This window comes from Schistocerca cancellata, chromosome 8 (assembly GCF_023864275.1).
Source record: "Schistocerca cancellata isolate TAMUIC-IGC-003103 chromosome 8, iqSchCanc2.1, whole genome shotgun sequence".
In the NCBI taxonomy this organism is placed as follows: domain Eukaryota; kingdom Metazoa; phylum Arthropoda; class Insecta; order Orthoptera; family Acrididae; genus Schistocerca; species Schistocerca cancellata.
In genome coordinates this window covers 280,725,064-280,748,343 of record NC_064633.1, presented here as the reverse complement: position 1 = coordinate 280,748,343, position 23,280 = coordinate 280,725,064, and the positions used below count along the sequence as shown (strand labels likewise).

Sequence of the window (23,280 nt, the reverse complement as noted above, 5' to 3'; positions counted from 1 at the left end):
AGTCACAGTGGTCTTGTTTGTTCAGATATGGAATATTTTGGCTGCGGTTGCTCCACGTATAAAGTAGTGTGTACATCAATTGAAACCACAAGTGTACACAGTAGTCATCACTTCTAGCTGAGTCAATTCACCAGAGACTAATTGCAAAAGGGTTAATGATTTCATAATAAATGAATGGCTGCTCCAATATTTTTTAATTGCAAACTGTTGACTATAATGAAATTCCTTATTTACATTTCCTACTCAGTTATCCATTACAAAACCAATTAGGTTTGAAATGATAGATTATCTTTTCTTTTAACAATGTTTACTAACACATATATTTTAATTCAAACAATGTAATAAATGAAACTTCCTGGCAGATTAAAACTGTGTGCCGGACCGAGACTTGAACTCGAGACCTTTGCCTTTCGCGGGCAAGTGCTCTACCAATTGAGCAACCCAAGCATGACTCATGCCCCGTCCTTACAGCTTTACTTCTGCCAGTACCTCGTCTCCTACCTTCCAAACTTTACAGAAGCTCTTCTGCGAAAGTTGCAGAACTAGCACTCTTGAAAGAAAGGATATTGCGGAGACATGGCTTAGCCACAGCCTGGGGGTGTTTCCAGAATGAGATTTTCACTCTGCAGCGGAGTGTGCGCTGATATGAAACTTTATGGCAGATTAAAACTGTGTGCCGGACCAAGACTCGAACTCGGGACCTTTGTCTTTCACGGGCAAGTGCTCTACCGACTGAGCTACCCAAGCACGACTCACGCCCCATCCTCACAGCTTTACTTCTGCCAGTACCTGGAATGTAATAAATCATTGCAATTATTACAAATGTACTTGTTTGTCCCTGTACATCTTACCTCTCCCATGTCTAGACAAAAGAGAGCTAATTACAGAAGTCTGCTGTTGTAAAACACATTTTACAGATACGTCTATACAGGGATTTATAATTAATTAATTGTTGATTTTGTTATGCTTCACTGATACTTTATGGTCTGTGTGAAATGCCCGACATTTGATGTAAGAAGAACATACTGGCAGGATTCTTGCAGTGCCATGAGGATGCACTAGTGTCTGTACACACGTTCTCAGGCATGAAGAATCAGTGCGCTCTGAGGCGCCTTGTCGTGGTCCGTGTGGCTTCCCCCATCGGAGGTTCAAGTCCTCCCTTGGGCATGGGTGTGTATGTTGTCCATAGCGTAAGTTAGTTTAAGTTAGATTCAGTAGTGTGCAGGCTTAGGGACCGATGACCTCTGCACTTTGGTCCCATAAGACCTTACCACATATTTAAAAATTTCAGGCATGAAAGGGAGAAAATACAGCTTCAGTATTAGCTCTTGTTAGCTTATTCCTACTTTTGAAGGTAAATCTTGGATGTGCACATTTCTGACAATCAAGCAGCACAATTTCAATGATCAATAAGAAGCGGAAGAAAAACAGACATGGCAGAAGAAATGAAAGGAAGAGTTCACTATTGACTGAGTGACTGTAACCTTACCCCCACCCCCTACACATGTGCCCTTTCATATAGTTCATCTACAGTTGCCTCTCAGTCCCTAGTGTTGCTACCTATGGATTATGGGATTCTGGGTTCGAATCCCGGCTGGGTTGGCGATTTTCTCTGTCCAGAGAATGGGTGTTAGTGTTGTCCCCATCGTTCCATCATCATTTGTGAAAGTGACTGGATTGGACTGTGTACAGACCGTGAATTTGAATGGGTGCTGATGACTGTGCAAGTGAGTGCCCCACAAGCCAATCACCACCACCACCACCACCACCTGCCAATCCTTTTTCCAATCTTCAAAAATTTTAAATAGAAAGCAAAATTCATTATTATTTTATTAGGGTAAAAAGGGAGAAGGGGGGAGGGGTGCTGTATGAGATTGCTGCAGCTTTTTGATTATCGACACTTTTCTGTGGAAGGAAGAATGAAGGTAGGAAAGTCTCATTGAGTGGAAGCTTGTATGCTGCTCATTTTGGATGCAGTTTCAAAGGTCTTCTTTTTTTGGTGTGATCACAACAGTCATTGTTACATGTCGCATCTGACACCATTTTCACTTAGGAAAAAAAGTTGGAACTGTCCCATGGAGTTTTGGCAGTATCATCAGTAGACACTGTCATTTATTTTATAAAAACGTGATTTAACTTACATAGGGAATACAGTCATATTCTCTCTCTCTCTCTCTCTCTCTCTCTCTCTCTATCAGTTCATCACAGGGAATTTGTACAGTCAAATCATGAACATTAATATGCAAGTCATGAACTTAAATGCAGCTATGATGTATTCATCAAGAACATTTTTCCTTTGTTTGTTCTTTTTCTGTCCTCTGACCTGCAACAGAAAGATTTTTTTTTACAATACTACATCAAACAACATCAGAATTTGAAGTACTCTTTATAGTATCAAAGTATAACTGAGATGATGGACAATACTTGCATAATTTGTACTTACTGCCTCTCATAAGAATATTTTTCACGTGATGCATAGGCAAATCAAATAGTAGAGTGAAAATCACGGATAAGATGATGACTACAGTCAGTCCCTGAAGGGGGAAGAACTGGAACAAATATCAATATAAATAATATACCATGAAATATGAAGACAATGCCTTTATACTTTATAACAAATGTGCAGAATGAAGGAATCTCTCAATATATTTACAATGAGAACCAAAATCTAAATCTTACTACATCTACATCTATACTCTGCACACTACTGTGAATGGCAGAGGGTAAGTCCCATTGTACCAGTTACTTAGGTTCTTCAGATTCTGTTCATGTATTGATCAAGCAAGAATGTCTGTTTAAATGCCTAATGTGAGTGTGTGTTGTAGTTAATATACTCTTGTTCTCATGATCCCTGTGTGAGTGATAAGTAGGGGGTTGTAGTATATTCCTAGCATCAACATTTAAAGCCAGCTCTTGAAACTTTGTAAATAGGCTTTCTCAGGGTAGTTTATATCTTATCTTCAAAAGTCTGCCAGTTTCAGTTTCTTCTGCATCTTTGTGGTACCCTCTCAGGGGTCAAACATTCGTGCTGCTCTTTTCTGTATATGTTCAATATCTCCTGTTAGAACTATGTGGTAGGGTCCCATAGTGGGTTGCACAAATGATTTGTAAGCAATCTCTTTTGTAGACTGATTGCATTTTCCCAGTAGTTTACCAATGAATCGAAGTCTACCAACTGTTTTACTCATGACTGAGCCTATGTGAACATTCCATTTCATATGCCCACAAATGTTCCACCCAGGTATTTGTGTGAGTTAACCATTTCAAACTGTCTCATATTGATATTATGTATACTACAGGATACTATTATTTTTTTATTTTCTAAGGTGCACAGTTTTACATTTCTGAACATTTATAGCAAGTTGCCAATCATTCCACCACATGAAATCTTATCGAGATGTAACTGAACATTTACACAGCTTCTTTCAGACAGCACTTCACTATAGATAGCGGCAACATAAAAAAGGTCTGAGATTACTATTAATATCATATGCAAGGTTATTAATATACAACATAAACAGCAAAGATCTCAACACATTTCCCTGGGGCACACCAGAAGTTACTTCTACATCTGACAATGACTATCCATCCAAGATAACATGCTGTGTCTTCCCTACCAAAAAATTGTCACTCTAGTCAAATTTTGCTTGATAACCCATATAAATGTACTTTAGACAATAGGTATAGGTGTGGTACTGAGTCAAATGCTTTTCAGAAATCAAGAAATACTTCATCTACCTGACTGCCTAGATATAAAGCTTTGAGTATGTCATGTGAGAAAAGTGAGAGTTGGTTTCGCATGATCAGTGTTTTCAGAATCCATGCTGGTTGGCATGGAGGAGGTAATTTTGTTCAAAATATCTCAATATGTTTGAGCTCAGAATATGTTCTAAGATTCTACAACAAATTAATGTCATCGATACTGGATAACAGTTTTGTAGATCACTTCTACTACCTTTACTGTAAATGGGTAACCTTTGTGTTCTTCCAGCTTTTGGGCACAGTTTTTTATCTTAAGGATTTGTGATAGATTATAGTCAGAAGAGGGGCTAACTCAGCTGCAAATTCAGTATAAATATGCCAGGGATTCCACTGGGCCCTGGAGCTTTGTTCAATTTTAACAGCTGTTTCTCAACACCACTACACTAATTCTGATTTCACTCATCTTGTCAGTCATACGAGGGTGACTGGGGAAATATACCTGGGTTTTCCTTTGCAAAGGAACAGTTGAAAATGGAGTGAAGCATTTCAGCTTCTTTGTTAGCTACAATCATTTTCAGTTCCTATCTTATCCGCTAGGGACAGGATACTAACTTGGGGGCCACTAACAGTCATTACATGTGACCAGAACTTCTGTGGATTTTGTGAATGATCATTTGATGATATACTGCGATGGTACTCACTGAAGGTTTCAAACATTGCTGCATTGCTTTCTTGACAGCCAAATGCATTTAATTCAGCATCTCTCTATGTAAAGTCCTATGCTTTGGTTTATGCCTATTATGCAGTAGCCTCTGTTTCTTTAGAAGTTTCTTTACAGTGACTATATACCATGTAGGGTCCCTCCCTTTATGAACTGTTCTACTGGGTATGTTGATCCAGTGCTTAGTCAACTATTCTTTTAAATGTGAGCCACAGTTCCTCAACATGCTCTTGCCCTGTGCTGAAAGTTTCAAATTCCTCATTGAGATCTTACACTGCTGATTTTTATCTAGTTGAACATATATATCTTTCTGCTTGTTTTAGTTGTCCTTTGTAATTAGTTAATGATTGTTGGCACAACTGCATCACCTTCACTGATGCCAGTTTTTATGCGGACGATGTCAAAGAGGTCAGGTCTGTTTGTTGCCGTTAGATACAATATATTTCCATAGTATGTGGGATAACGAACTATCTGTTCTAGGTAGTTTTCAGAGAAGGCATTTAGTAATGTTTTACTGGATGTCTTATCATGCCCACCACTAACAAAACTAATTTTCTCAATTGATTGTCGGATGATTAAACCCTCCACTGATGGTTACAGTATGACTGAGGAACTTATGTATAGGAAATTGAGGTTTTCTCCAAAGTGTTTGATTGCATCAGGAGATGAGGCTGGTGGGCGATAGATGGTCCCAATTACCATTTTATACCCTCCTCTGAAGCAATCTTGCATGCACCTTCAGTTTCTATCTTGATGGATTTGAATTTGTATATCATGACAAATACACCATCTTCATTTCCCATTAGCCTATTAGCCTATCCATCGAATAACAAATTATCCCAAAAAATCTCATTGCTATCAATTTCAGGTCTCAACCAGCTTTCTGCACGTATTATGTGAGCTTCACTGCTTTCCAAAAGCATTTCAAACTCTGGCACTCTGTTGTGAATGCTTCAGCAGTTACATATTTTAATACTCTTGCCTACAGGGGGCATTCTTTCAGATCTTACACTTATACTTCTGGGTCTCCTACTGCTGTTGTTATCTGGACTGGATGGAGAGTTGCTTAAAACACATATGTGCATCCCACATAAGTTGAGCAATGAACTAATTCAAAACTCACTGTCTTGAAGCGGTTGACAGTAGTTAATTTAAAGCATTGTGTACATGAACTTGTGTATATTTACTAAACCTGCTGTGACTATTCAATACCATTGCTAAATGATAATGGGAATATTTGATTGGAGAAATACTAAAGTAAAGGAAATGCAACCACTCATAGTGGACTGATGGTGGTGTGCAGAAACACACAACAGAAACAGCATTCCAACTAGGTTTTGAGCACTAGCTCTTTTTCTAGGAATAGCACACACATTCATACACAAAACCACACAGACACCCAAATGCGCACTTCCCATGGCCTCAGGAAGATCAATTATTATTGATTACTGAAAGCAGTTGCTGGGCTTATGGAGAATGGGAGTGGGTAGGGAGGGATGCAAGGAGGGGGGAAAGTGACAGGTCTTTAGTCAGACGACTCTGTAGCTGCACAACAAGATGTAAAGAGTTCAGAGGGTACAGCAAAATGAGATGTAGGTAGAAGGAGAGGAAGGAAACTAACGGGGGAAAAAGGGGAGGGCAGAAAGGTGAGAAAGTTGAAGAGGGAGAATGGGAGGGGGAGAGAAGGGAAAGGGGTTAAAGGGCAGAGCAGGATGCAAAAGAGAGAGAGAGAACCCACATGAGGGGGGGGGGGGGGTGAGGAAGAGTGGTGGGAGAAAGACGAAAAGGCAAGTGAGGCAGTGGGAACAGATTAGCAGAGGAGCACAGTTCAGAGAAACTTGAGCTGGAAGGAAGTATTCGAATGGTCCATGTAGTGAAGCAGCTGTTGAAGTCATTTGTGTTATGGTGTGCAGGATGTTCAGAAACTGGAGGGTGAAGTTTCTGATCTGCCACAGTTTGACGGTGGTCATTCATGCAAGAAGACAGTTGGTTACTTGATGTGCCCACGTTGATTGTCATGTATAACCTGGCTACTTTCACATGTGGCCCTGTCTTTCATTGGTTAGATCCCCCAAGCTCATAATTGTATGGCCATGGAAAACTACCTTCCCTAATGTTGTCCTGATACCAGACCCACCACCTCATTCCTAATCCTCCTAGCCAATCACATACTGACACAGTTATTTCACTTTCGATGGCCAAATCCATAGTACTGCTATGGGTAATCTCTTGGCACCATCCTATTCCAACTTATTTAATTATGAGCTAGCTGGAAGAATCCTTCCTATTCGGTCAGCACCAAAAACCTGTTGTCTGGTTCTAATTCATTTTTATAATCTGGACTCATATTATGGACAACCTTTGCTCTTTTTCCACAACCTCCACTCCTATTCCTAAATCCACTTCACATGGTCGTTTTCAACTCATTGAGCCACCTTCCTAGATGTTGATTTTCACCTCTCAGATGTCTCCATAAATACACCTGTCCTTATGAAGCACACCAACCACCAATAGTATTTCTACTTTGACAGCTCTCACCCTTTCATACAATTATCTGCTCCTCTGACACCAGTAAACCTATTAACCAGCCTCTGATCAGCACTCCACTGATCACCCTGGCCTTGAAAACCACAGTGACATCCTCCACCAGGGCTTCAACTACCTATTTATGTGTCCTGAGTTGAGTGATATTCTACCCAAAATCCTAACTACATTCCTTAAAGTAGTGTTCTGCCGCCCACCCAACGTATTCCTATCCCACTTCCAATCCTGCACTGCATGGCTCACTACTCTGTGGTCGGTCCAAGTACAAGACCAGTCCCATTCACCCACTCACCACACTTCAACGTCAAGCATTTCCTACCCAGTAAAATGCAGAACCACATGGAAAGCAGCTTCGCTGCAGTTGCCGAATATAATGCGATGTGGTCATGACAATTAACCAACTGTCTGGCCACATGAATACCCACCACAAAACTATGGCAAACCACAAACCTGACCTCCAGTTGCTGAACATGCTGCACACCATAACACAAACGATTTTGACATCTACTTCTCTACATGGGCCAGATGAATATTACTTTCCAGCACTGGTTTCACTGAACTCTGCAGATGGGAATTGTCTCTTCAACACATCCTATACTCCACAGCCCCCTTGCTTAAACATCTGCTAACTTGTTCTCACTGCCTCACCTTGACTTTTCCCTTCTCTCTTCTGCCCACTCCACTCCATCTCCATACACATTGAGCACTGGCTTCTCCTACCACTCTTCCACCCCCATCCCATGTGGACACTCTCTCTCTCTCTCTCATTCTCTCTCTCTCTCTCTCTCTCTCTCTCTCTCTCTCCCTCTCCCTCTTCCTCTCCCCCCCCTCCCCCACCCCCTCCCTCCCTCCTCCCCCACATTCCATGTAATCATACATTACTGATGTAAATTATAGTAGTGAAATAATGTGTGTGTGACTGTCTACAAGGAATGGTCTACCACAAACAGACATAAAGTGGAATAAGAACAACAATCATAAAATGATCCTATCCGATAGGGACCAGAGACGAGTATCATTTTCAATGACAGTTGGTTTCAACCAGTTGCCAAGTAACACTGCGAACTGAACTGCATGCAATTTACATTACAAGCCAGGAACATCACAGCAGACCACCACTCACATTGACACCTATGAGAAAAAGAAAGAAGAACTGCAGAAAGTGGACAGTAGCTGATGTAGATATCTAGTATGGTCTGACAATTAACGATTTTGCCTCTTTCTGAATTATGCAAATCTTCAAGTGCATTGGTGGCCCAAGGAGGCACTTAATCTACAGTCCATAGAAGGTCTAGTTCAGGCTGAAACTGATCCTAGTTCAGGCTGAAACTGGTCCTTTGATGTTTCACAGGTGTTGTTTCTTGCATAACTTGAATCTGCCCATTCAGGATACCAAAGATGTAAATTAGGATTTTTTTTTGGACATTGTTGGTGACAAAGCACTGCACTTTTCTTTAGATCTTTGTCATCTATATTTAAATATTTACTCTGCAAGCTGCCGTATGGTGCACTCACAAATAGAGGGAGAGAAAAATAACTGCCTAAAAGGCTCCATACAATCTCCAATTCCTTACATCTTATGTTTGTTGTCCTTATGCGAAAAGTACATTAGTGGCAGTAGAATCGTTTTTCAGTTGGCCTCAGATGCCAGTTATCTAACTTTCTGCAATAGTGCCTTGCAGAAAGAGCTTTGTACTCTCTTCAGGGATTCCCACTGAGTTCACAAAGGACCTCTGTAATACTTGCATGCCAGTTGAGAATACCAGCAACAAATCTAGCAGCACACCTCTGAATTGCTTTAATGTCTTCCTTTAATCCGACCTGGTGGGGATCCCAAACACTCAAACAGTACTCAATAATGGGTCTCACTAGCATTCCATACACCACCTCCTTTGTAGATGAGTATGGTGTGGACAGTCCCTCCTTAATGACAATTTCCTTGATTACAGGCATGTACACATATGTTCCTGGTCTGACAGACATTCATGCACCCTATCACACCTCAAATGGCTCACTAAATCACTCCATCTTAATCCCACAGAATATATCTGGGCTATTTGGAACAGCAGGTGAAACACAGCATTCAGCATCAATGTAATTTGGAAGTTCTGTGGGTTATGGATCCATCAACATAAATGTAGTAACTGATGGGAAATCATCGAATGAAACACAAGTGATATCTAGAATTCTCCAAGGAAGTGTTACAGGTCCTGTGCTATTTCTAATCCCTATAAACAATTTTGGAGACAGTTTGAACGACCATCATAGAGTGTTGGCAGATGATGCTTTCATTTACCATGTAGTAAAGTCATCAGAAAATAATTATGAATTACAAAATGAATTAGACCAAGTATCAGTATGGTGCAAGAAGCGGAAATTCACTCTGAACAATAAAACGTGTGAGGCCTTCCACATAAGTACTAAAAAGAATGTGTTAAATTTTGGTTACACAATAAACAATACAAATTTACAGATTTAATTCAACTAAATACCAAGGGATTACAGTTATGAACAATTACCTTGGAACCATCACATAGAAAATGTTGTTGGGAAGGGAAACTAAAGACTGCCTTTTATTGGTTACAAAAAATCTTATAAAGAGACTGCCTACACTATGCTTGCCTGTCATCTGCTAGAGGATTGCTGCACAGTATGAAATCCTTTCCAGACAGGTTTGTCAGAGGATGTTGAAAAAGTTCAAAGAAGGGCACCGCAATTTGTATTATTGTGATATAGTGGAGAGAATGTCACATATATAGTACACAAGCTGTGGTGGCAATCGTTAAAACATAGTTTTTTGTTGAAATGAAATATTTTCCAAAATTTCAATTCTCTGAATGTTAAAAGTGTTTCACTGACTTCTATCTACATAGGGAGAAATGACCATCATAGTAAAATGGTTGAGAAATAGCCTGTAAGGGGTTCTGTGAACACTCTGCCAAGCATTTTGATGTGGATTGCAGAGCAGTGGTATGGATATAAATGGGCAGTGAAAATTTGTATTCACTCATAATTTTTTATTCAGATGAGTAATGCTTTTAATTGTGCTTTTGTCATCTTTTCTGCTTGAAGGCAGATTTTCTTATTTTAAAGCAAGCAGGTCTACTCTCAGGAAGCTACAGAAATTATGATTAGACATAGTACATTGGTTGGTTTTACTTACACTCGACATAACAGTAAATACTTTGGCAGATCTGTTGATTCCAACATAGTAGTAAAACACAGGGAACTGTATCATATATAGTGCATAGGATAAACGGCTTAAGATGACAAGCGGCCTCCAACTTAAAACATTATTCAGCTTTCCTGAAAAACAGAATTGCAACAGCATGAAGAACAGATCTAAAATTTCAGTTGAGAATTACATGTTTCTGCGTCATTAGTGACAACTTACATCTGTTTGTTACATATGTATATTGTAGTTTTTAATATATAAATAATGCCAATAAATTTTAAATCCTTAAAGAATAATCTGGTTCTTCATTTTAGTATTAAAAAAATTGGATAGTATGACTTATGATAGAGAAAGGGGAATTGTAAATGCAGCTCCTTAGAGCAAACATTAATATTTGATACATTTTAGAACCATTTTAGAAAAGTTGATTTAAATAAGTTATATGATGTTAACATCATTAGAATCTTCAGGAAGAAAGTACAAGTCATTAATTGTCATTCATCTAGGCACTGTCTGTCATTAAAAGAGGCTTGCATGTTGGCCAACTTTAAAATTACTGTAGGAAGTACCTTGGAACTTTAGGTTAATCCAGTAATTCCATTTTGTGTAAAAGACAGAGGGCAGGGGAGATATGTGTGTGTGGGAGGGGGGGGGGATTAGTGGAAAAGGAGAGAAATAAAAATACTGGGTGTGTTGGTGGAATGATGGCTGTGTGGTGCTGGAAAGGGAACAGGGAATGAACTGGATGGGTGAGGACAGTAACTAAAGAAGGTTGAGGCCAGGACGGTTATGGGAATGTTCCCACCTGCGCAACTCAGAAAAGCTGGTGTTGGTGGGAAGGATCCATATGGCACAGGCTGTGAAGCAGTCATTGAAATGAAGGATATCATGTTTGATCATGTTTGGCAGTGTGTTCAGGAACACGGTAGTCTACTTGTTTCTTGGCCACAGTTTCTCGATGACCATTCATACAAACAGACAGCTTGTTGATTGTCATGCCTACATAGAATGCAGCACAGTGGTTGCAGCTCAGCTTTTAGACCACATGACTGGTTTCACAGGTAGCCCTGCCTTTGATGGGATAGGTGATGTTAGTGACTGAACTGGCATAGGTGGTGGTGGGAGGATGTATCGAACAGGTCTTGCGTCTAGGTCTATTACACGAGTCTGAGCCATGAGGTAAGGGATTGGGAGCAGGGGTTATGTATGGACAGACGAGTATGTTGTGTAGGTTCGGTGGATGGTGGAATACCACTGTGGAAGGGGTGGGAAGTATAGTGGGCAGGACATGTCTCATTTCAGGATGTGTGAGAGGTAATAGAAACCCTGGTGGAGAATGTAATTCAGTCCTGGGTGGTACTGAGTTACAAGGGGAATGCTCCTCTATGGCTGGACAGTGGGTCTTTGGGAGGTGGTAGGAGACTGGAAAGGTAAGGCACAGGAGATTTGTTTTTGTACAAGGTTGGGAGGATAATTACGGTCAGTGAAGGCTTCAGTGAGACCCTTGATACATCTCGAGAAGGACTGCATGTCACTGCAGTGTGATGACCACAGGTGGCTAGGCAGTACGGAAGGGACTTCTTGGTATGGAATGGGTGGCAGCTATCAAAGTGGAGATATTGTTGGTGGTTAGTAGGTTTGATATTGACAGAGGTAATGATGTAGCCTTCTTTGAGATAGAGATCGACATGTAGGAAGGTGGCTTGTTGGATTGAGTAGGCTAGGTGAAACAAATGGAGAAGTTGTTCAGGTTCTGAAGGAATGTGGACAGGGTGTCCTCACCTTCAATCCAGATAGCAAAAATGTCATCAGTGAATCTGAACCAGGTGAGGGATTTAGGATTCTGGGTTTTTAGGAAGCATTCCTCTAGATGGCCCATGAATAGGTTGGCATAGGATAGCGCCATGGAAGTGCCCATAGCCGTACCCTGGCTTTGTTTGTAGGTAGAAGCAATTGGGGGTCAGCAGGGCACCATGTGGTAAAGGTACAGGAACTGTGGAGAGTCGGTGGAGTAAATGGTTGGTATCTTTTATATAGGTGGGTAGGTTGAAGGTGTTGGTCAATGAGAGCAGAGATTCTTTCAGTTGGGTTCACAGTAACAGGCCACAATGGGGCTTCCTGGATGGTTAGGTTTATGGACTTCAGGAAGCATGTAGAAGGAAGGTAGGAGTGTGGTGAGTTGTAGGGGTAAGTAGAGAGATGGACTCGGGGGAGAGGTTCTGGGATGGGTCTAAGGAATTGAGTAGTAATTGGGGAGCCTGCTAGGTTACTGGATTGGGGTCACTGTGGCAAGGTTTGTAGGTGGAAGTACCTGACAGCTGGCAGACTCTTTCCACCAGGTAATCATTGCAGTTCAAAACAACAGTGGTGGAGCCTTTGTCCGCAGGTAGGATTATAAGGTCAGGATCAGTTTTTAGATGGTGGGCTGGGGTTCTTTCTGTGGATGTAAGGTCAGTTTGCATGTTGAGGGATTTGGGGAATGATTGTGAGGCAATGTTCGAGGTTAAGAAATTCTGGAAAGTTAACAGGGGGTGGTTTGGGGGCAGTGGGGGTGGATCACAGTTGGATGGAGGAGTGAACTGAGTTAGGCAAGGTTCAATATTGGTCTTTGGTTGAGTCTGATTGGTAGGGTTGGTGGAGAAAAAGTGTTTTCACTGTAGGGACTGGGAGAATGAGACAAGCTCTTTAACAAGTCCTGCATGATTGAATTTGTGAGTGGGGCAAAAGGTGACACCTTTGGAAAGAACTGATATTTCTGTGGGGCCAAGGCTTCTGGAGGAAAGGTTCATGACTGTGTTGTGCGTCTGTTTAGGTTTTGGGTTCTGTGTGGTGGTGCTGGTGGTGGGAGGGACTTTTTGAAGGGCAGGATAAGTGTAGTAAGTCTGCAAGACAGGGTTTTTCAGCTATGAGGGGATGGGGGCAGGTTGTACTCCAAGGCTGGAGTAAGAAGTGAGCAGGATGGAGAGCTTTTTGAAGTGGCATTGTGCATGTTGCTCTAGTTCCTGCAGAACAAGAGTTCCAGTGTGTCTTATGTGTTACAGGAATTTGTGATTGCATAACAGGAGAATTTTTTGGATGGAGAGAATGTACTGCAAGGAGATTTGGGCTTGGTTGACATGGTTTTGCAGTACTATGTTGGTGAGGGCTAAGGATTGGCAGAATCTGAACAGGTGGAGGTCATTGTGGAAGGACAGGTGGCAGCCAGAGATCGTTAATTTGATGGTAAGAACATTAGGGGGGGATTCCATGAGCCAAGCAACAATGCAGGAACAATAAGTGGAACTGGTATCTGGCTAGGGATAAGGAAACTTTTCTGTATTGACACAGATGGAAGGAGCAAGGATCCATGATGGTGGAAAAACGCGAAAAATTATGTAAATAATATAGAAATAAGTCTGAAAAATTTCGCAAAAATACCCCCAAATACATGTGAAAATTCATGAAAAGGATGAAATGGATGCAAAAGGTGGAAACAAGATGAAATCTGAGGGAGTCAACAATAGCAAAAGGCAAAAATTCACTAAAATTGGTGAGAAGTCACAAGGATCAAAGTAAAGAATAAATAATAATAAAAAATACATATTGCTGTGGGTGCAGGTCTGAAGGTGGTTAAGATGAAGAACGGGGATAGCAGACAAGACTGGATGGTGGAATTAGTGGGTGCTATCTGCATCGAAAATGAGGACACCCTGTCCACATTCCTCCAGAACCGCAACAACTTCTCCCCCATTTGCTTCACCTGGTCCTATTCAATCCAACAAGCCACCTTCCTAGATCTTCACCTACAACTCAAAGATGGCTATATCATTACCTCCATCCGCATCAAATCTACTAACCACCAGCAATACCTCCACTCTGACAGCTGCCACCTGTCCCGTACTGCTTTGCCATCCGTGGTCATCGCATCTGCAGTGATGAGCAATCCCTCTTAAAATATACCAAAGGTCTCACTGAAATCTTCACTGACCATAAATATCCTCCCAACCTTGTACAAATCTCCCTTGCCTTATCTTTCCAGTTTCCCAGCACCTCCCAAAGTCCCACCGTCCGGCCACAGAGAAGCATTCCCCTTGTAACTCAGTACCATCAGGACTGGAGCAACTGAATTACATTCTCTGCCAGGGTTTCTATTACCTCTCATTATGCCCTGAAATGAGAAATGTCCTGTCCACTATACTTCCCACCCTTTCCACAGGGGTATACCGCCATCTACCGAACCTACACAACATACTCATCCGTCCATACACAACCTCTGCTCCCAATCACTTACCTCATGGCTCAAACTCGTGTAATAGACCTAGACGCAAGACCTGTTCCTTACATCCTCCCACCACCACCTATGCCAGTTCAGCCACTAACATCACCTATCCCATCAATGGCAGGGCAACCTGTGAAACCAGTCATGTGGTCTACAAGCTAAGTTGCAACCACTGTGCTGCATTCTATGTAGGCATGACAATCAACAAGCTCTCTGTTTGTATGAATGGTCATTGACAAACTGTGGCCAAGAAACGAGTGGACTACCGTGTTGCTGAACACGCTGCCAAACATGATATCCTTCATTTCAGTGACTGCTTCACAGCCTGTGCCATATGGATCCTTCCCACCAACACCAGCTTTTCTGAATGACGCAGTGACACAGTTGGGAACTTTCCCTGCAATACATCCTACATTCCTATAACCTGGCCTCAAACACCGTTAGTCACTTTCCTCACACATCCAGCACATTCACTGTTCCTATTCCAGCACTACACAGCCATCATTCCACCACCACACCCAGTCTTTTTATTTCTCTCCTTTTCCTCTTTGTATGTGTATGTGTGTGTGTGTGTGTGTGTGTGTGTGTGTGTGTGTGTGTGTGTGTGTGTGTGTGTGTGTGTGTGTGTTTATTTGTTTTAATTGTGAGAGTCTTTTTGTTTTGCCTATCTGCTACTCAGCATCTCCGCTATATTAGTGCCAATAAGATTTATACTGTAAGTATCCCAAAACAATGAGCAGCTGATACCAAAGATTGATTAGCCAGTGCCTAGAGCTCAGCAAGGCAAGGAAAATTTGTAGAAAAATTAATTATAAGGGAAATGATAAGTACTACTTACGACAGTGTGTCAAGAGATACACCCTGTATACATATCTCTCTCACACACATGAGTGACTGTTATGATTTATGGAAATCAGAGGCATTCATACCAAGGGTATACAAATAACTCAACTGTTACATGCACCCAGTCAACAGTGCTGTACAACTGATTGCTTTTTGTCAGAAGCAAGACTTCCTGTGCAGTACCTGTGTATTCTGCAGTTCACATACATGTGAAGGTTGAGCTGATGTAGCCTGTTAAGCTGATGTAGTTTTGTAAAAAAATATTTAGCATTTAATGCTTTTACATCAGCTGTGTTTCAGTATAGTTTGGTTTTGACTGTTTTTAGTGCATTATGGAAGACTAATACAGGATGGAGATCAGTACTGAGTAAAACCCATACTCACTTTACAGAAGTGATTGTTAGCTGTATTAAAAGATGCTTTCTGTAACAACAGAGTAGCTCAGTAACAGTATTTCACAATAAATTTCAACATTTGCTGACATTTTGTTTTGTTACACTATGCTTGAGTGCACATATTTATTACATAAAATAAACGTGTAAGATCCTCACTTACGTTAATGCAAACTCAGTAACTATGGTTTCAGCAGCTGTTGTGGCCCCAAAAAATTACATTAAGCCACTGAAAACATCTATAGGTACTTGTGTATTGTGATAGATAAGGAAGGTTCATATATGTACAAAAAGTTGTATTGCTACTTACTGAAAAGATGATACGTTAAGTTGCAGACAGGTACAATTAAAAGACACTTCCATATAAGCTTTTGGCCACAGCCTTCATCAAAAAAGAAAGAGAAACACACCATTTATTCACACAAGCAGACACACTTCACACACACAGGACTGCCAACTCCAGCAGCTCGGGCCAGAATTCAGGGCATTCTGGTCCGAGATGCCGGAGTTGGTGGTCATTTGTGTATGAGTTGTGCTTACTTGTGTGTTTCTCTTTCTTTCTCTGATGAAGGATGTAGCCAAGAGCTTATGTGTAAGTGTCTTTAATTGTGCCTGTCTGCAACTTAACATTTCATCTTTACAGTAAGTGGCAATCTATCTTTCCCTACACTGTTGATATTCCAATGTGGAATTTCCATTGTTTGAAGTATCACATACGAAACATGTGGTAAAATACTTTCCTCTTTGTATGTTATCATTTGTCAGAAACTTGTTTTGATATCAGTAGCTGTATGTGAGATACAATGGATGTTATGAATAGCATATTATTTGTACACATGTGCAGAAGTGAGTGCACTACATACAATCCACTTCTTTGAGCTTGGGGAATAAAGCAAAATTTAACATACATTTCATAAGCAGCAATGTATGAATTAACATGGGCCAAAGGTAAACTCATAGCATATTATATTTTTCATTGTATTAGAATTTTATGTGGTGGGTTACTTAATTTCATAATATCACAGTAAGTATAACTATTAACGAAATGCTAGGCAATCCATACTGAAGCTGGTTAATGAGGCTATGAGTTATGAGCGAATCAAATATTTTTACCAAATAGTTTATTTGGAATTGTTTGGGAATGATTTCAGAGCAGCCGGCTTGCATGCATTGCCATTCACGCAGTACAGCAAGTCTGCTGCTCTGTCATGTTGCATCTTACCCCATGTGAAAGCTTCAGCTTGCAAGTCTACTATCCCCACTAACTGGTGCCACCTAACAGACTTATGGCAAATCTTATTCCCTGTGAGATGGGCTTTAATAAGGTTTTCTGCTATTTTTTAATTCCAACAGTCTTCTTTACTCGATCCCAAAAGTTGGATGTCTGTGTCAGTACTTCCATTTGGTCAACAATCTTGGTGTACCCAAGTGCCAAGCAGTGTTTCTTGAGTGCCAACTTTTTGAGTTGAATCAAATGTGTGCTACTGATATTCAGGGCAGTGTCATTCCACAGCTATGGTCATTTTACCAATCATAGCACACTGCACTGGCAAGGGATGTGGTATAATTATGATTTGTGGAGATCCAGTAACCTTTTACACTTCTCAGGAGTCACATACTTTGAACTAATATGTGGAATAGGCATTACATCTGATGCTTCTATTAAATGTGGTTGATGCTACTTGGTGATGTGGCAGTGTATGGTGTAAAGGCAGTCAGTTCATGCTTTCTCTGTCTTCTAAATGGTTGTGTTTTGAGAGGAGTACTCCTCTATACAGTATGGTGATGGCTGACTGCAAATAGTGTGCCAACTGCTTTCTCCTGGCCAAAACAATCCCAAATGACAATTTGCTGTTCATTTTCACTTTAGCAGTGAGCAGTTTTGTGATACATTTTTTCAGATGTTGTGGGAAATATTTTAATTTGTCTTTGCTAAGAGACCAAATCTGCTGCACAATAACATCTATTTCAATATATTTTACATGTATGACTGTGTGCAGGAAAGTAATATCTCATAATTTTTTACGTGATAACTCTTCATGTCTGGCATCAAATGCATCTCTCCCAATGAGAGATCAGTTTGTTGATGCTGTCACTGTACAATGTTTGACTTATTTGCTGGAACCACAACTCACCTCTGCTTGCACAATTCATCACTATCAAAGTGAAGTCCTCAAAGCTGTTCTTTTGTTTTGGAAACAGATGAATATCAGATGGCATCAAGTTGGTACTGTGTGGAGGATGACAGTGAATCCAAGGCACTGAATTGTTGCAGATGTCACAACATTTGTGTGTGGTCTGGCATTGTCATGCTGAAGGAGAGGGTGCTCATTGTGTAAACGAGCTCTTTGAATTGGTGCTTGCAGTTTTCTGAGGCTCTTGCAGTACCTTGCAGAGTTTATTGTAGTGCTTCAGTGTCTTTGACCCTTCATGGTGGTATTCCATTGATGCTCTCTTTTTGGGACAAAAAGGTAAACCCAGCTTTTATCACCTGTCAGAATCATGTTGAGGAATATCACCATAAACAGCTGTCATTTTTATATGGATTTCAATTGGAGGCATGTTTTAAGCCAAAAGTAACTCTATTACTGCACAATGTTTCTCACACATGGACATAATTATGTTACAGACCAGTATGTTACATGCTACAATGCAGTGCCATCTAGTGTCAGAGGGTTGCAACTTGCGTCAGCGAAGTGGGAAAAGTTGAGCAAGTAATATGCATCATGCATAATACCTCAACTGATTTGAGAACAGAATAAAAAATTTTGAGGCATTATTTTTCAGTGGGCCCTCATATATTGCTGCTGAGGCTGTCATTAGATTTTATTTTTATTATTTTTCATGTGATTCTGCAAAAGCTTTTCTTATTGGTGGCATTTCTGTAGCTTGTGTAACAAGCATTTTATGTTTAACTGTATTAATGTCAGTCATTGTCATAATATATGTTGGCTGTAGTTCTCTTTTTATGCTGAAGATGATGTCACTCCACAAGCAATTTCTGAATGTTTTACCATTTGATACAGAACATAGGGCATATGCTGGTGATAAGGAACTGTAGTCCACCAGTTCTTCTCCCCTTCTTGGAAAATATCAGTTATTAAAATTTCTTCCACCATTGACTCACCCCTCAAGAAACTGTAGGAGGGTATGCAGTTTAATACTGGATATTGGCACAGTGTGTTCAGCAGGTCTCTGAGAGCATCAGTTTGTAATGGATCTGGGAGACGTTATTATTTTTATCGTATTTGTCGATACGAAATTGTAAATGTTTTCTTATATTTTTTGTCAGAATTTTTTTGTTTATTATAATTTGCCTTAGTATATGTTAATTTACTTATAATTTTGAGAGTGAAAGCATATTGATTACTATTAGTAAATGTGTCGAAGAATAGCAAAGAGACTGATTACAAGTGGAAGTTTGTGTGTTGTGTAAAATATCTTTGACGCTGGAGTCGCGTTTGACTGTAGTCAGTTGGCTGTTAACTCTTGGTGTGTGTTGACGGTAGAACAATGTGAAGGTTGCAGTCATAAATAATTTTGAATTATGTTACTATTTTTTTTGTATGAACTATAAGAAGAAACTACATTTGAAGAATTGGTATTTGAAACACGAAAATGAGGGAAACACGTTGAACCACGTCAATTCTGCAGCCGACAAAGATGCATTGTGGAATCATACTTAGACAACTGAAGCCAAGACTAATATCGCCTTATAAACGTCTAACGGAAAAGGTACTGTCACGAAATATGGCAAATTTAAGTAAATAAAAAATAGTGAGCATATTTTCAACTTGTGTCTTGTCCGGGATACAATATTTCAACTGTGTCTCAGCCAGGAAATCATATTTCAACTGGGGACTGTAGCCGGGATGCCATATTTCAACTGGACTGTAGCCGGGATGCCATATTTCAATTGGGGGTGTCAGCCGGGATATTGTGTTCATGAGATCTTCAACAGTGCTACGAGGAAGAATATTTTTGTGTGTTAATACCAGTTTCTTCAGAATGTGTGTTACAGTATTTGTGTTCATCAGGAAGTAAAAGTTTTGGAGAAGAAATGTTTCAGCGAAAAATATAATTTTCGACAGAAGAAAATACTTCAAGAATTTTGGTCAACAATCACATAGATGGAAAACGTGGTTTTGCAACAGTAGAAGAGTGTTCCAGATAAGTCACGAAACCATCGTATTTTGTAAAACAATCTTTTTATCTTGTTTTGTATTATTGTGTATAAATTTTTGTTCTTCACAATGACTTACGAGATTTTCGAGAGTATTGTGCCTAAAGTAGAAAGTAGTACTTTAATAGACTTCGAAAATCAGGACAGGTCAAATGAAACAGAAAGAACCAATCAATTTGATTTAAAAAGTTTTCTTGTAAATTTCACGAAAGAAATTAAACAATCAGTTGACGACAATAAGACTTACTGGGATGAAAAAATTGATAACATTTTGTTGCAAGTCCAAGCAGTCAATACCCAAGTGGGTGATCTTTCGAACAGAGTTGGCAGTGTTGAGGAAAAAATTGAATCTGTGGAAGCAAAAGTAAATGAAATTGATGCTAAATTGAGCGGTGAAATTAATACTGTAAAAAATGAGTTACTGGCAGATAGGGAAATAAATTTAATTGATTTTAATGAGATAAAAGGGGAAATTAAAAATTTGGATGAGAATACAAAAGTTTTAGTAAAAAATGTAGAACAAAAACTGATAATCGTTTGGTTACTTTAGAAAAAAAAGTTGAGTGCAATGATTTAGAAAACAAAAAATCTGTCAAAGAACTTTGCGAAAAAATTGAAAGTTTTGACATTGAATTTCAAAGCAAAAATTACTATGTCAACACATGCAATCTTGTATCTAATATTCCAGTGAAGCACTTTTCAGTAGATGGACCCTTACATCCCATTGATTTTATACAGTATTGTAAGGATTGTTTTTTACCTCACTCACCAGATGAAATAAAAATTAAATTTGTGAAAAAATTCTTGGAAGGGGAAGCTTTGACTTGGGCAAACCAGATTGTAACTTTGTGGATGACCTTTTCAGAATTTGAATCAAAATTTCTGGAAAATTTTTGGGATGATCTTAAACAAACTAGAATCAAAAGTGAATTTTTGAATGGGAGAAACTATAGAGAATCAGATGGGAGCATGAAACAATTTTGCAAAAGTGAACTTCAAAAACTTATTCATTTAACAAAACCTTTGGATGACTTGATCAAAATTGATACCTTAAAGAGAAGATTGCCATCAGCAATGCAGTTGAGTTTGGTTCATTGTCCTGATAGTAATGTAGAGCAGTTTCTCAATTATATTGAAAAGTTGGATAGGGTAACAACAAGAACACACAGTGGGTTTACTCAGAAAGGTAATGGTCAAAATTGGGGAAATGACAATTTTCAAAAGAGGGAACAAAACAATTATCATGGTGTCAGTCAAAATTCAGGGGGATATAACAATTTTCAAAAGAAGGACCATAATTTTTATCCAAAACAAGAACAACATTTTCGCGGAAATAATCAACAAAATAGAGAACACTTTAGGGATCAAAATCACAAAAATTTTGCTAGAGATCAGTACAATAGAAACTACCAACAATCAGGTAATGTTTGGCATAGGAATGGGAACAGAAATGTTGATCAGAGACATTGGCAGAACCACAATCAGCAGTTCAAGCAGGAACAAGTTGTAATTCAAGAAACAAAAAAAACGAGTAGACGCCCCCTTGAAGGTCCGCAAGGTTGAGGCAGAAGGTGAGCATGATGAAAGGACCAATGGATGTGACTATCATAAACCCAAACATGACAGTTCCAAACCTAAGCTATCACATGAGGTCATTAGTTGTTACTTATTGAAAAAATTCAAGAGGAAAATAATGATGATATTGATACAGTTAAAAATTTCAGTACACAAGAACATACAGTAGATAAAAGTAATTGTGATTCATTTAATTTGACAGAGTTTTACACTTGGGCAGAAAAGAACAACACTTTGTCAGATGATGTAATTTGTAGTAGTTCAGAGACGTGTGTGAATGAAAGAGAGAATGCATGCTGTGAGAATGAAAAGATTGGTGAAAGGGATCTGGTAACTTTAGAAAGGGGAAATTATATTTTGGGGGATAATTTGAATGTGTATGACTTGAATATGTATAATGATAATGATGTTGATGATAAATTTGATAATGATGGTAATGGTATTGATGATGATGTTGAGGAAAGGTGTTTCATTAGTTTAAATAGGGAGTTGGGTATACACATAGTTGAAAATGGATTAAATAGTGAGAATATTATAGAAATTCCCACGGATGTTACCAGGATGAATAAGGCTCACAAGCAGGGTGTATGTGAAAGTGTGAATTTTGATGTTGTTGGTAAAGAATCTGACTACACAAATAATGACGACACATGTATAACTTGCTAGCCTAAGTGAAACTTTTACAGATACTAATGACACACACACACATTTCTTATGAATCTATGGCTGAACAGTGAAACTATTTCTTTTGACAAGAACTTTAGAAAGATGCTTATTAATGTATGTGAAACTGTATGTCCTGAGTGGTGGAAAAAGATGAGATATTTTATTTTTGAAAAGCTGAAGGATAAGTACTTCAATAGTATACAATGTGATTTGGATGAAAATTCTTGGCTATTTGAGATAATAGAGAGTACTGATGACAATTTTGTATCTTGTGCAAATTTTATAACTGTGACAAATAATACATGTAATGGTATACCATATGATTCTGGTAAGTATAGGTTTGGGGAAATTGAAAGTGATTTATTACATGAGGATACAGGTTCTGAGAAAAGTGATCTATTTTGCAGTCCTTATATAAAAGTTCAAATTGGGTCATGGATTGGTAAATGTTTAATTGATACAGGAAGTGAGATCTCGGGAATATCTGAAAGGTTAAGCAAGAAATTGAAAGTGGGGAAAGATTTTGTTGAAATGCCAGTTGTTGGGGTAAAGATAAAAGGTGCTACTGGGAAAAGCAGTAAATTGGTAAAAAGCCAGGCTTTAGTGACATTTTTAATTGAAGGCAAGTTGTTCACACATGGATGTTTTGTAATTCAGGAATTTAATGAGGATTTTCTTTTGGGTATGAATTGGATAGTAAAAGTAAATACAGCATTTGATTGGGTTGGAAGAAAACTTTTGATAGAAACTAGTGAAAGGGAATACATTCAGACAAATTTTGTGAACACACTTGGTGATCAGAGTAATGGAAATTTTGACAGTATCAATTTACTAAAAGAAAATAGATTGGAGAATATTGAAACTCATAGATTTGATACTGATGAAGTTGAATTTGGGAATTTAGTAAATTTGAAAATTTCAGAAACACAAAATTTATCTGGGAAGCAAAAACAACTGTTAGAAAATCTGCTGTGGGAATACAATGATGTTTTCAGTGACATACCTGGTAGGGTAAAGGATTATCAGTGTGAGCTTTAGGTAAAACCTCATGAACCATTTTTCATAAAACCATAGAGTATTGCAATATCAAAAAGACCTGCTGTTGAGAAAGAGCTGAAAAAGATGGAAGGATGTAATATAATAGAAAGGAGTATCAGTGCATATAATAATCCTCTAGTAGTGGTTTCGAAAAAATATGGTGGAGTAAAACTGTATAAACAG

The 23,280-nt window shown here is 39.2% G+C and overlaps 1 protein-coding gene across 2 annotated transcripts in view; it reads right to left on the bottom strand.

Moving 5' to 3' along the window:
- Positions 1-2,149: 2,149 nt before the first annotated feature.
- Positions 2,150-23,280, bottom strand: part of LOC126094704 (nose resistant to fluoxetine protein 6-like) — a 386,182-nt gene continuing 365,051 nt past the window's right edge. The window contains exons 13-15 of one of the 2 annotated variants that reach the window (XM_049909231.1): positions 10,131-10,273; positions 2,429-2,549; positions 2,150-2,323 (exon numbers count right to left, since the gene is read on the bottom strand). In XM_049909231.1, the coding sequence (XP_049765188.1) occupies positions 2,280-2,323; positions 2,429-2,549; positions 10,131-10,273 (308 nt within the window). In that variant the 3' untranslated portion in view covers positions 2,150-2,279. The remainder of the gene's footprint in view (positions 2,324-2,428; positions 2,550-10,130; positions 10,274-23,280) is intronic. The other variant, XM_049909232.1, reaches the window with a different exon arrangement.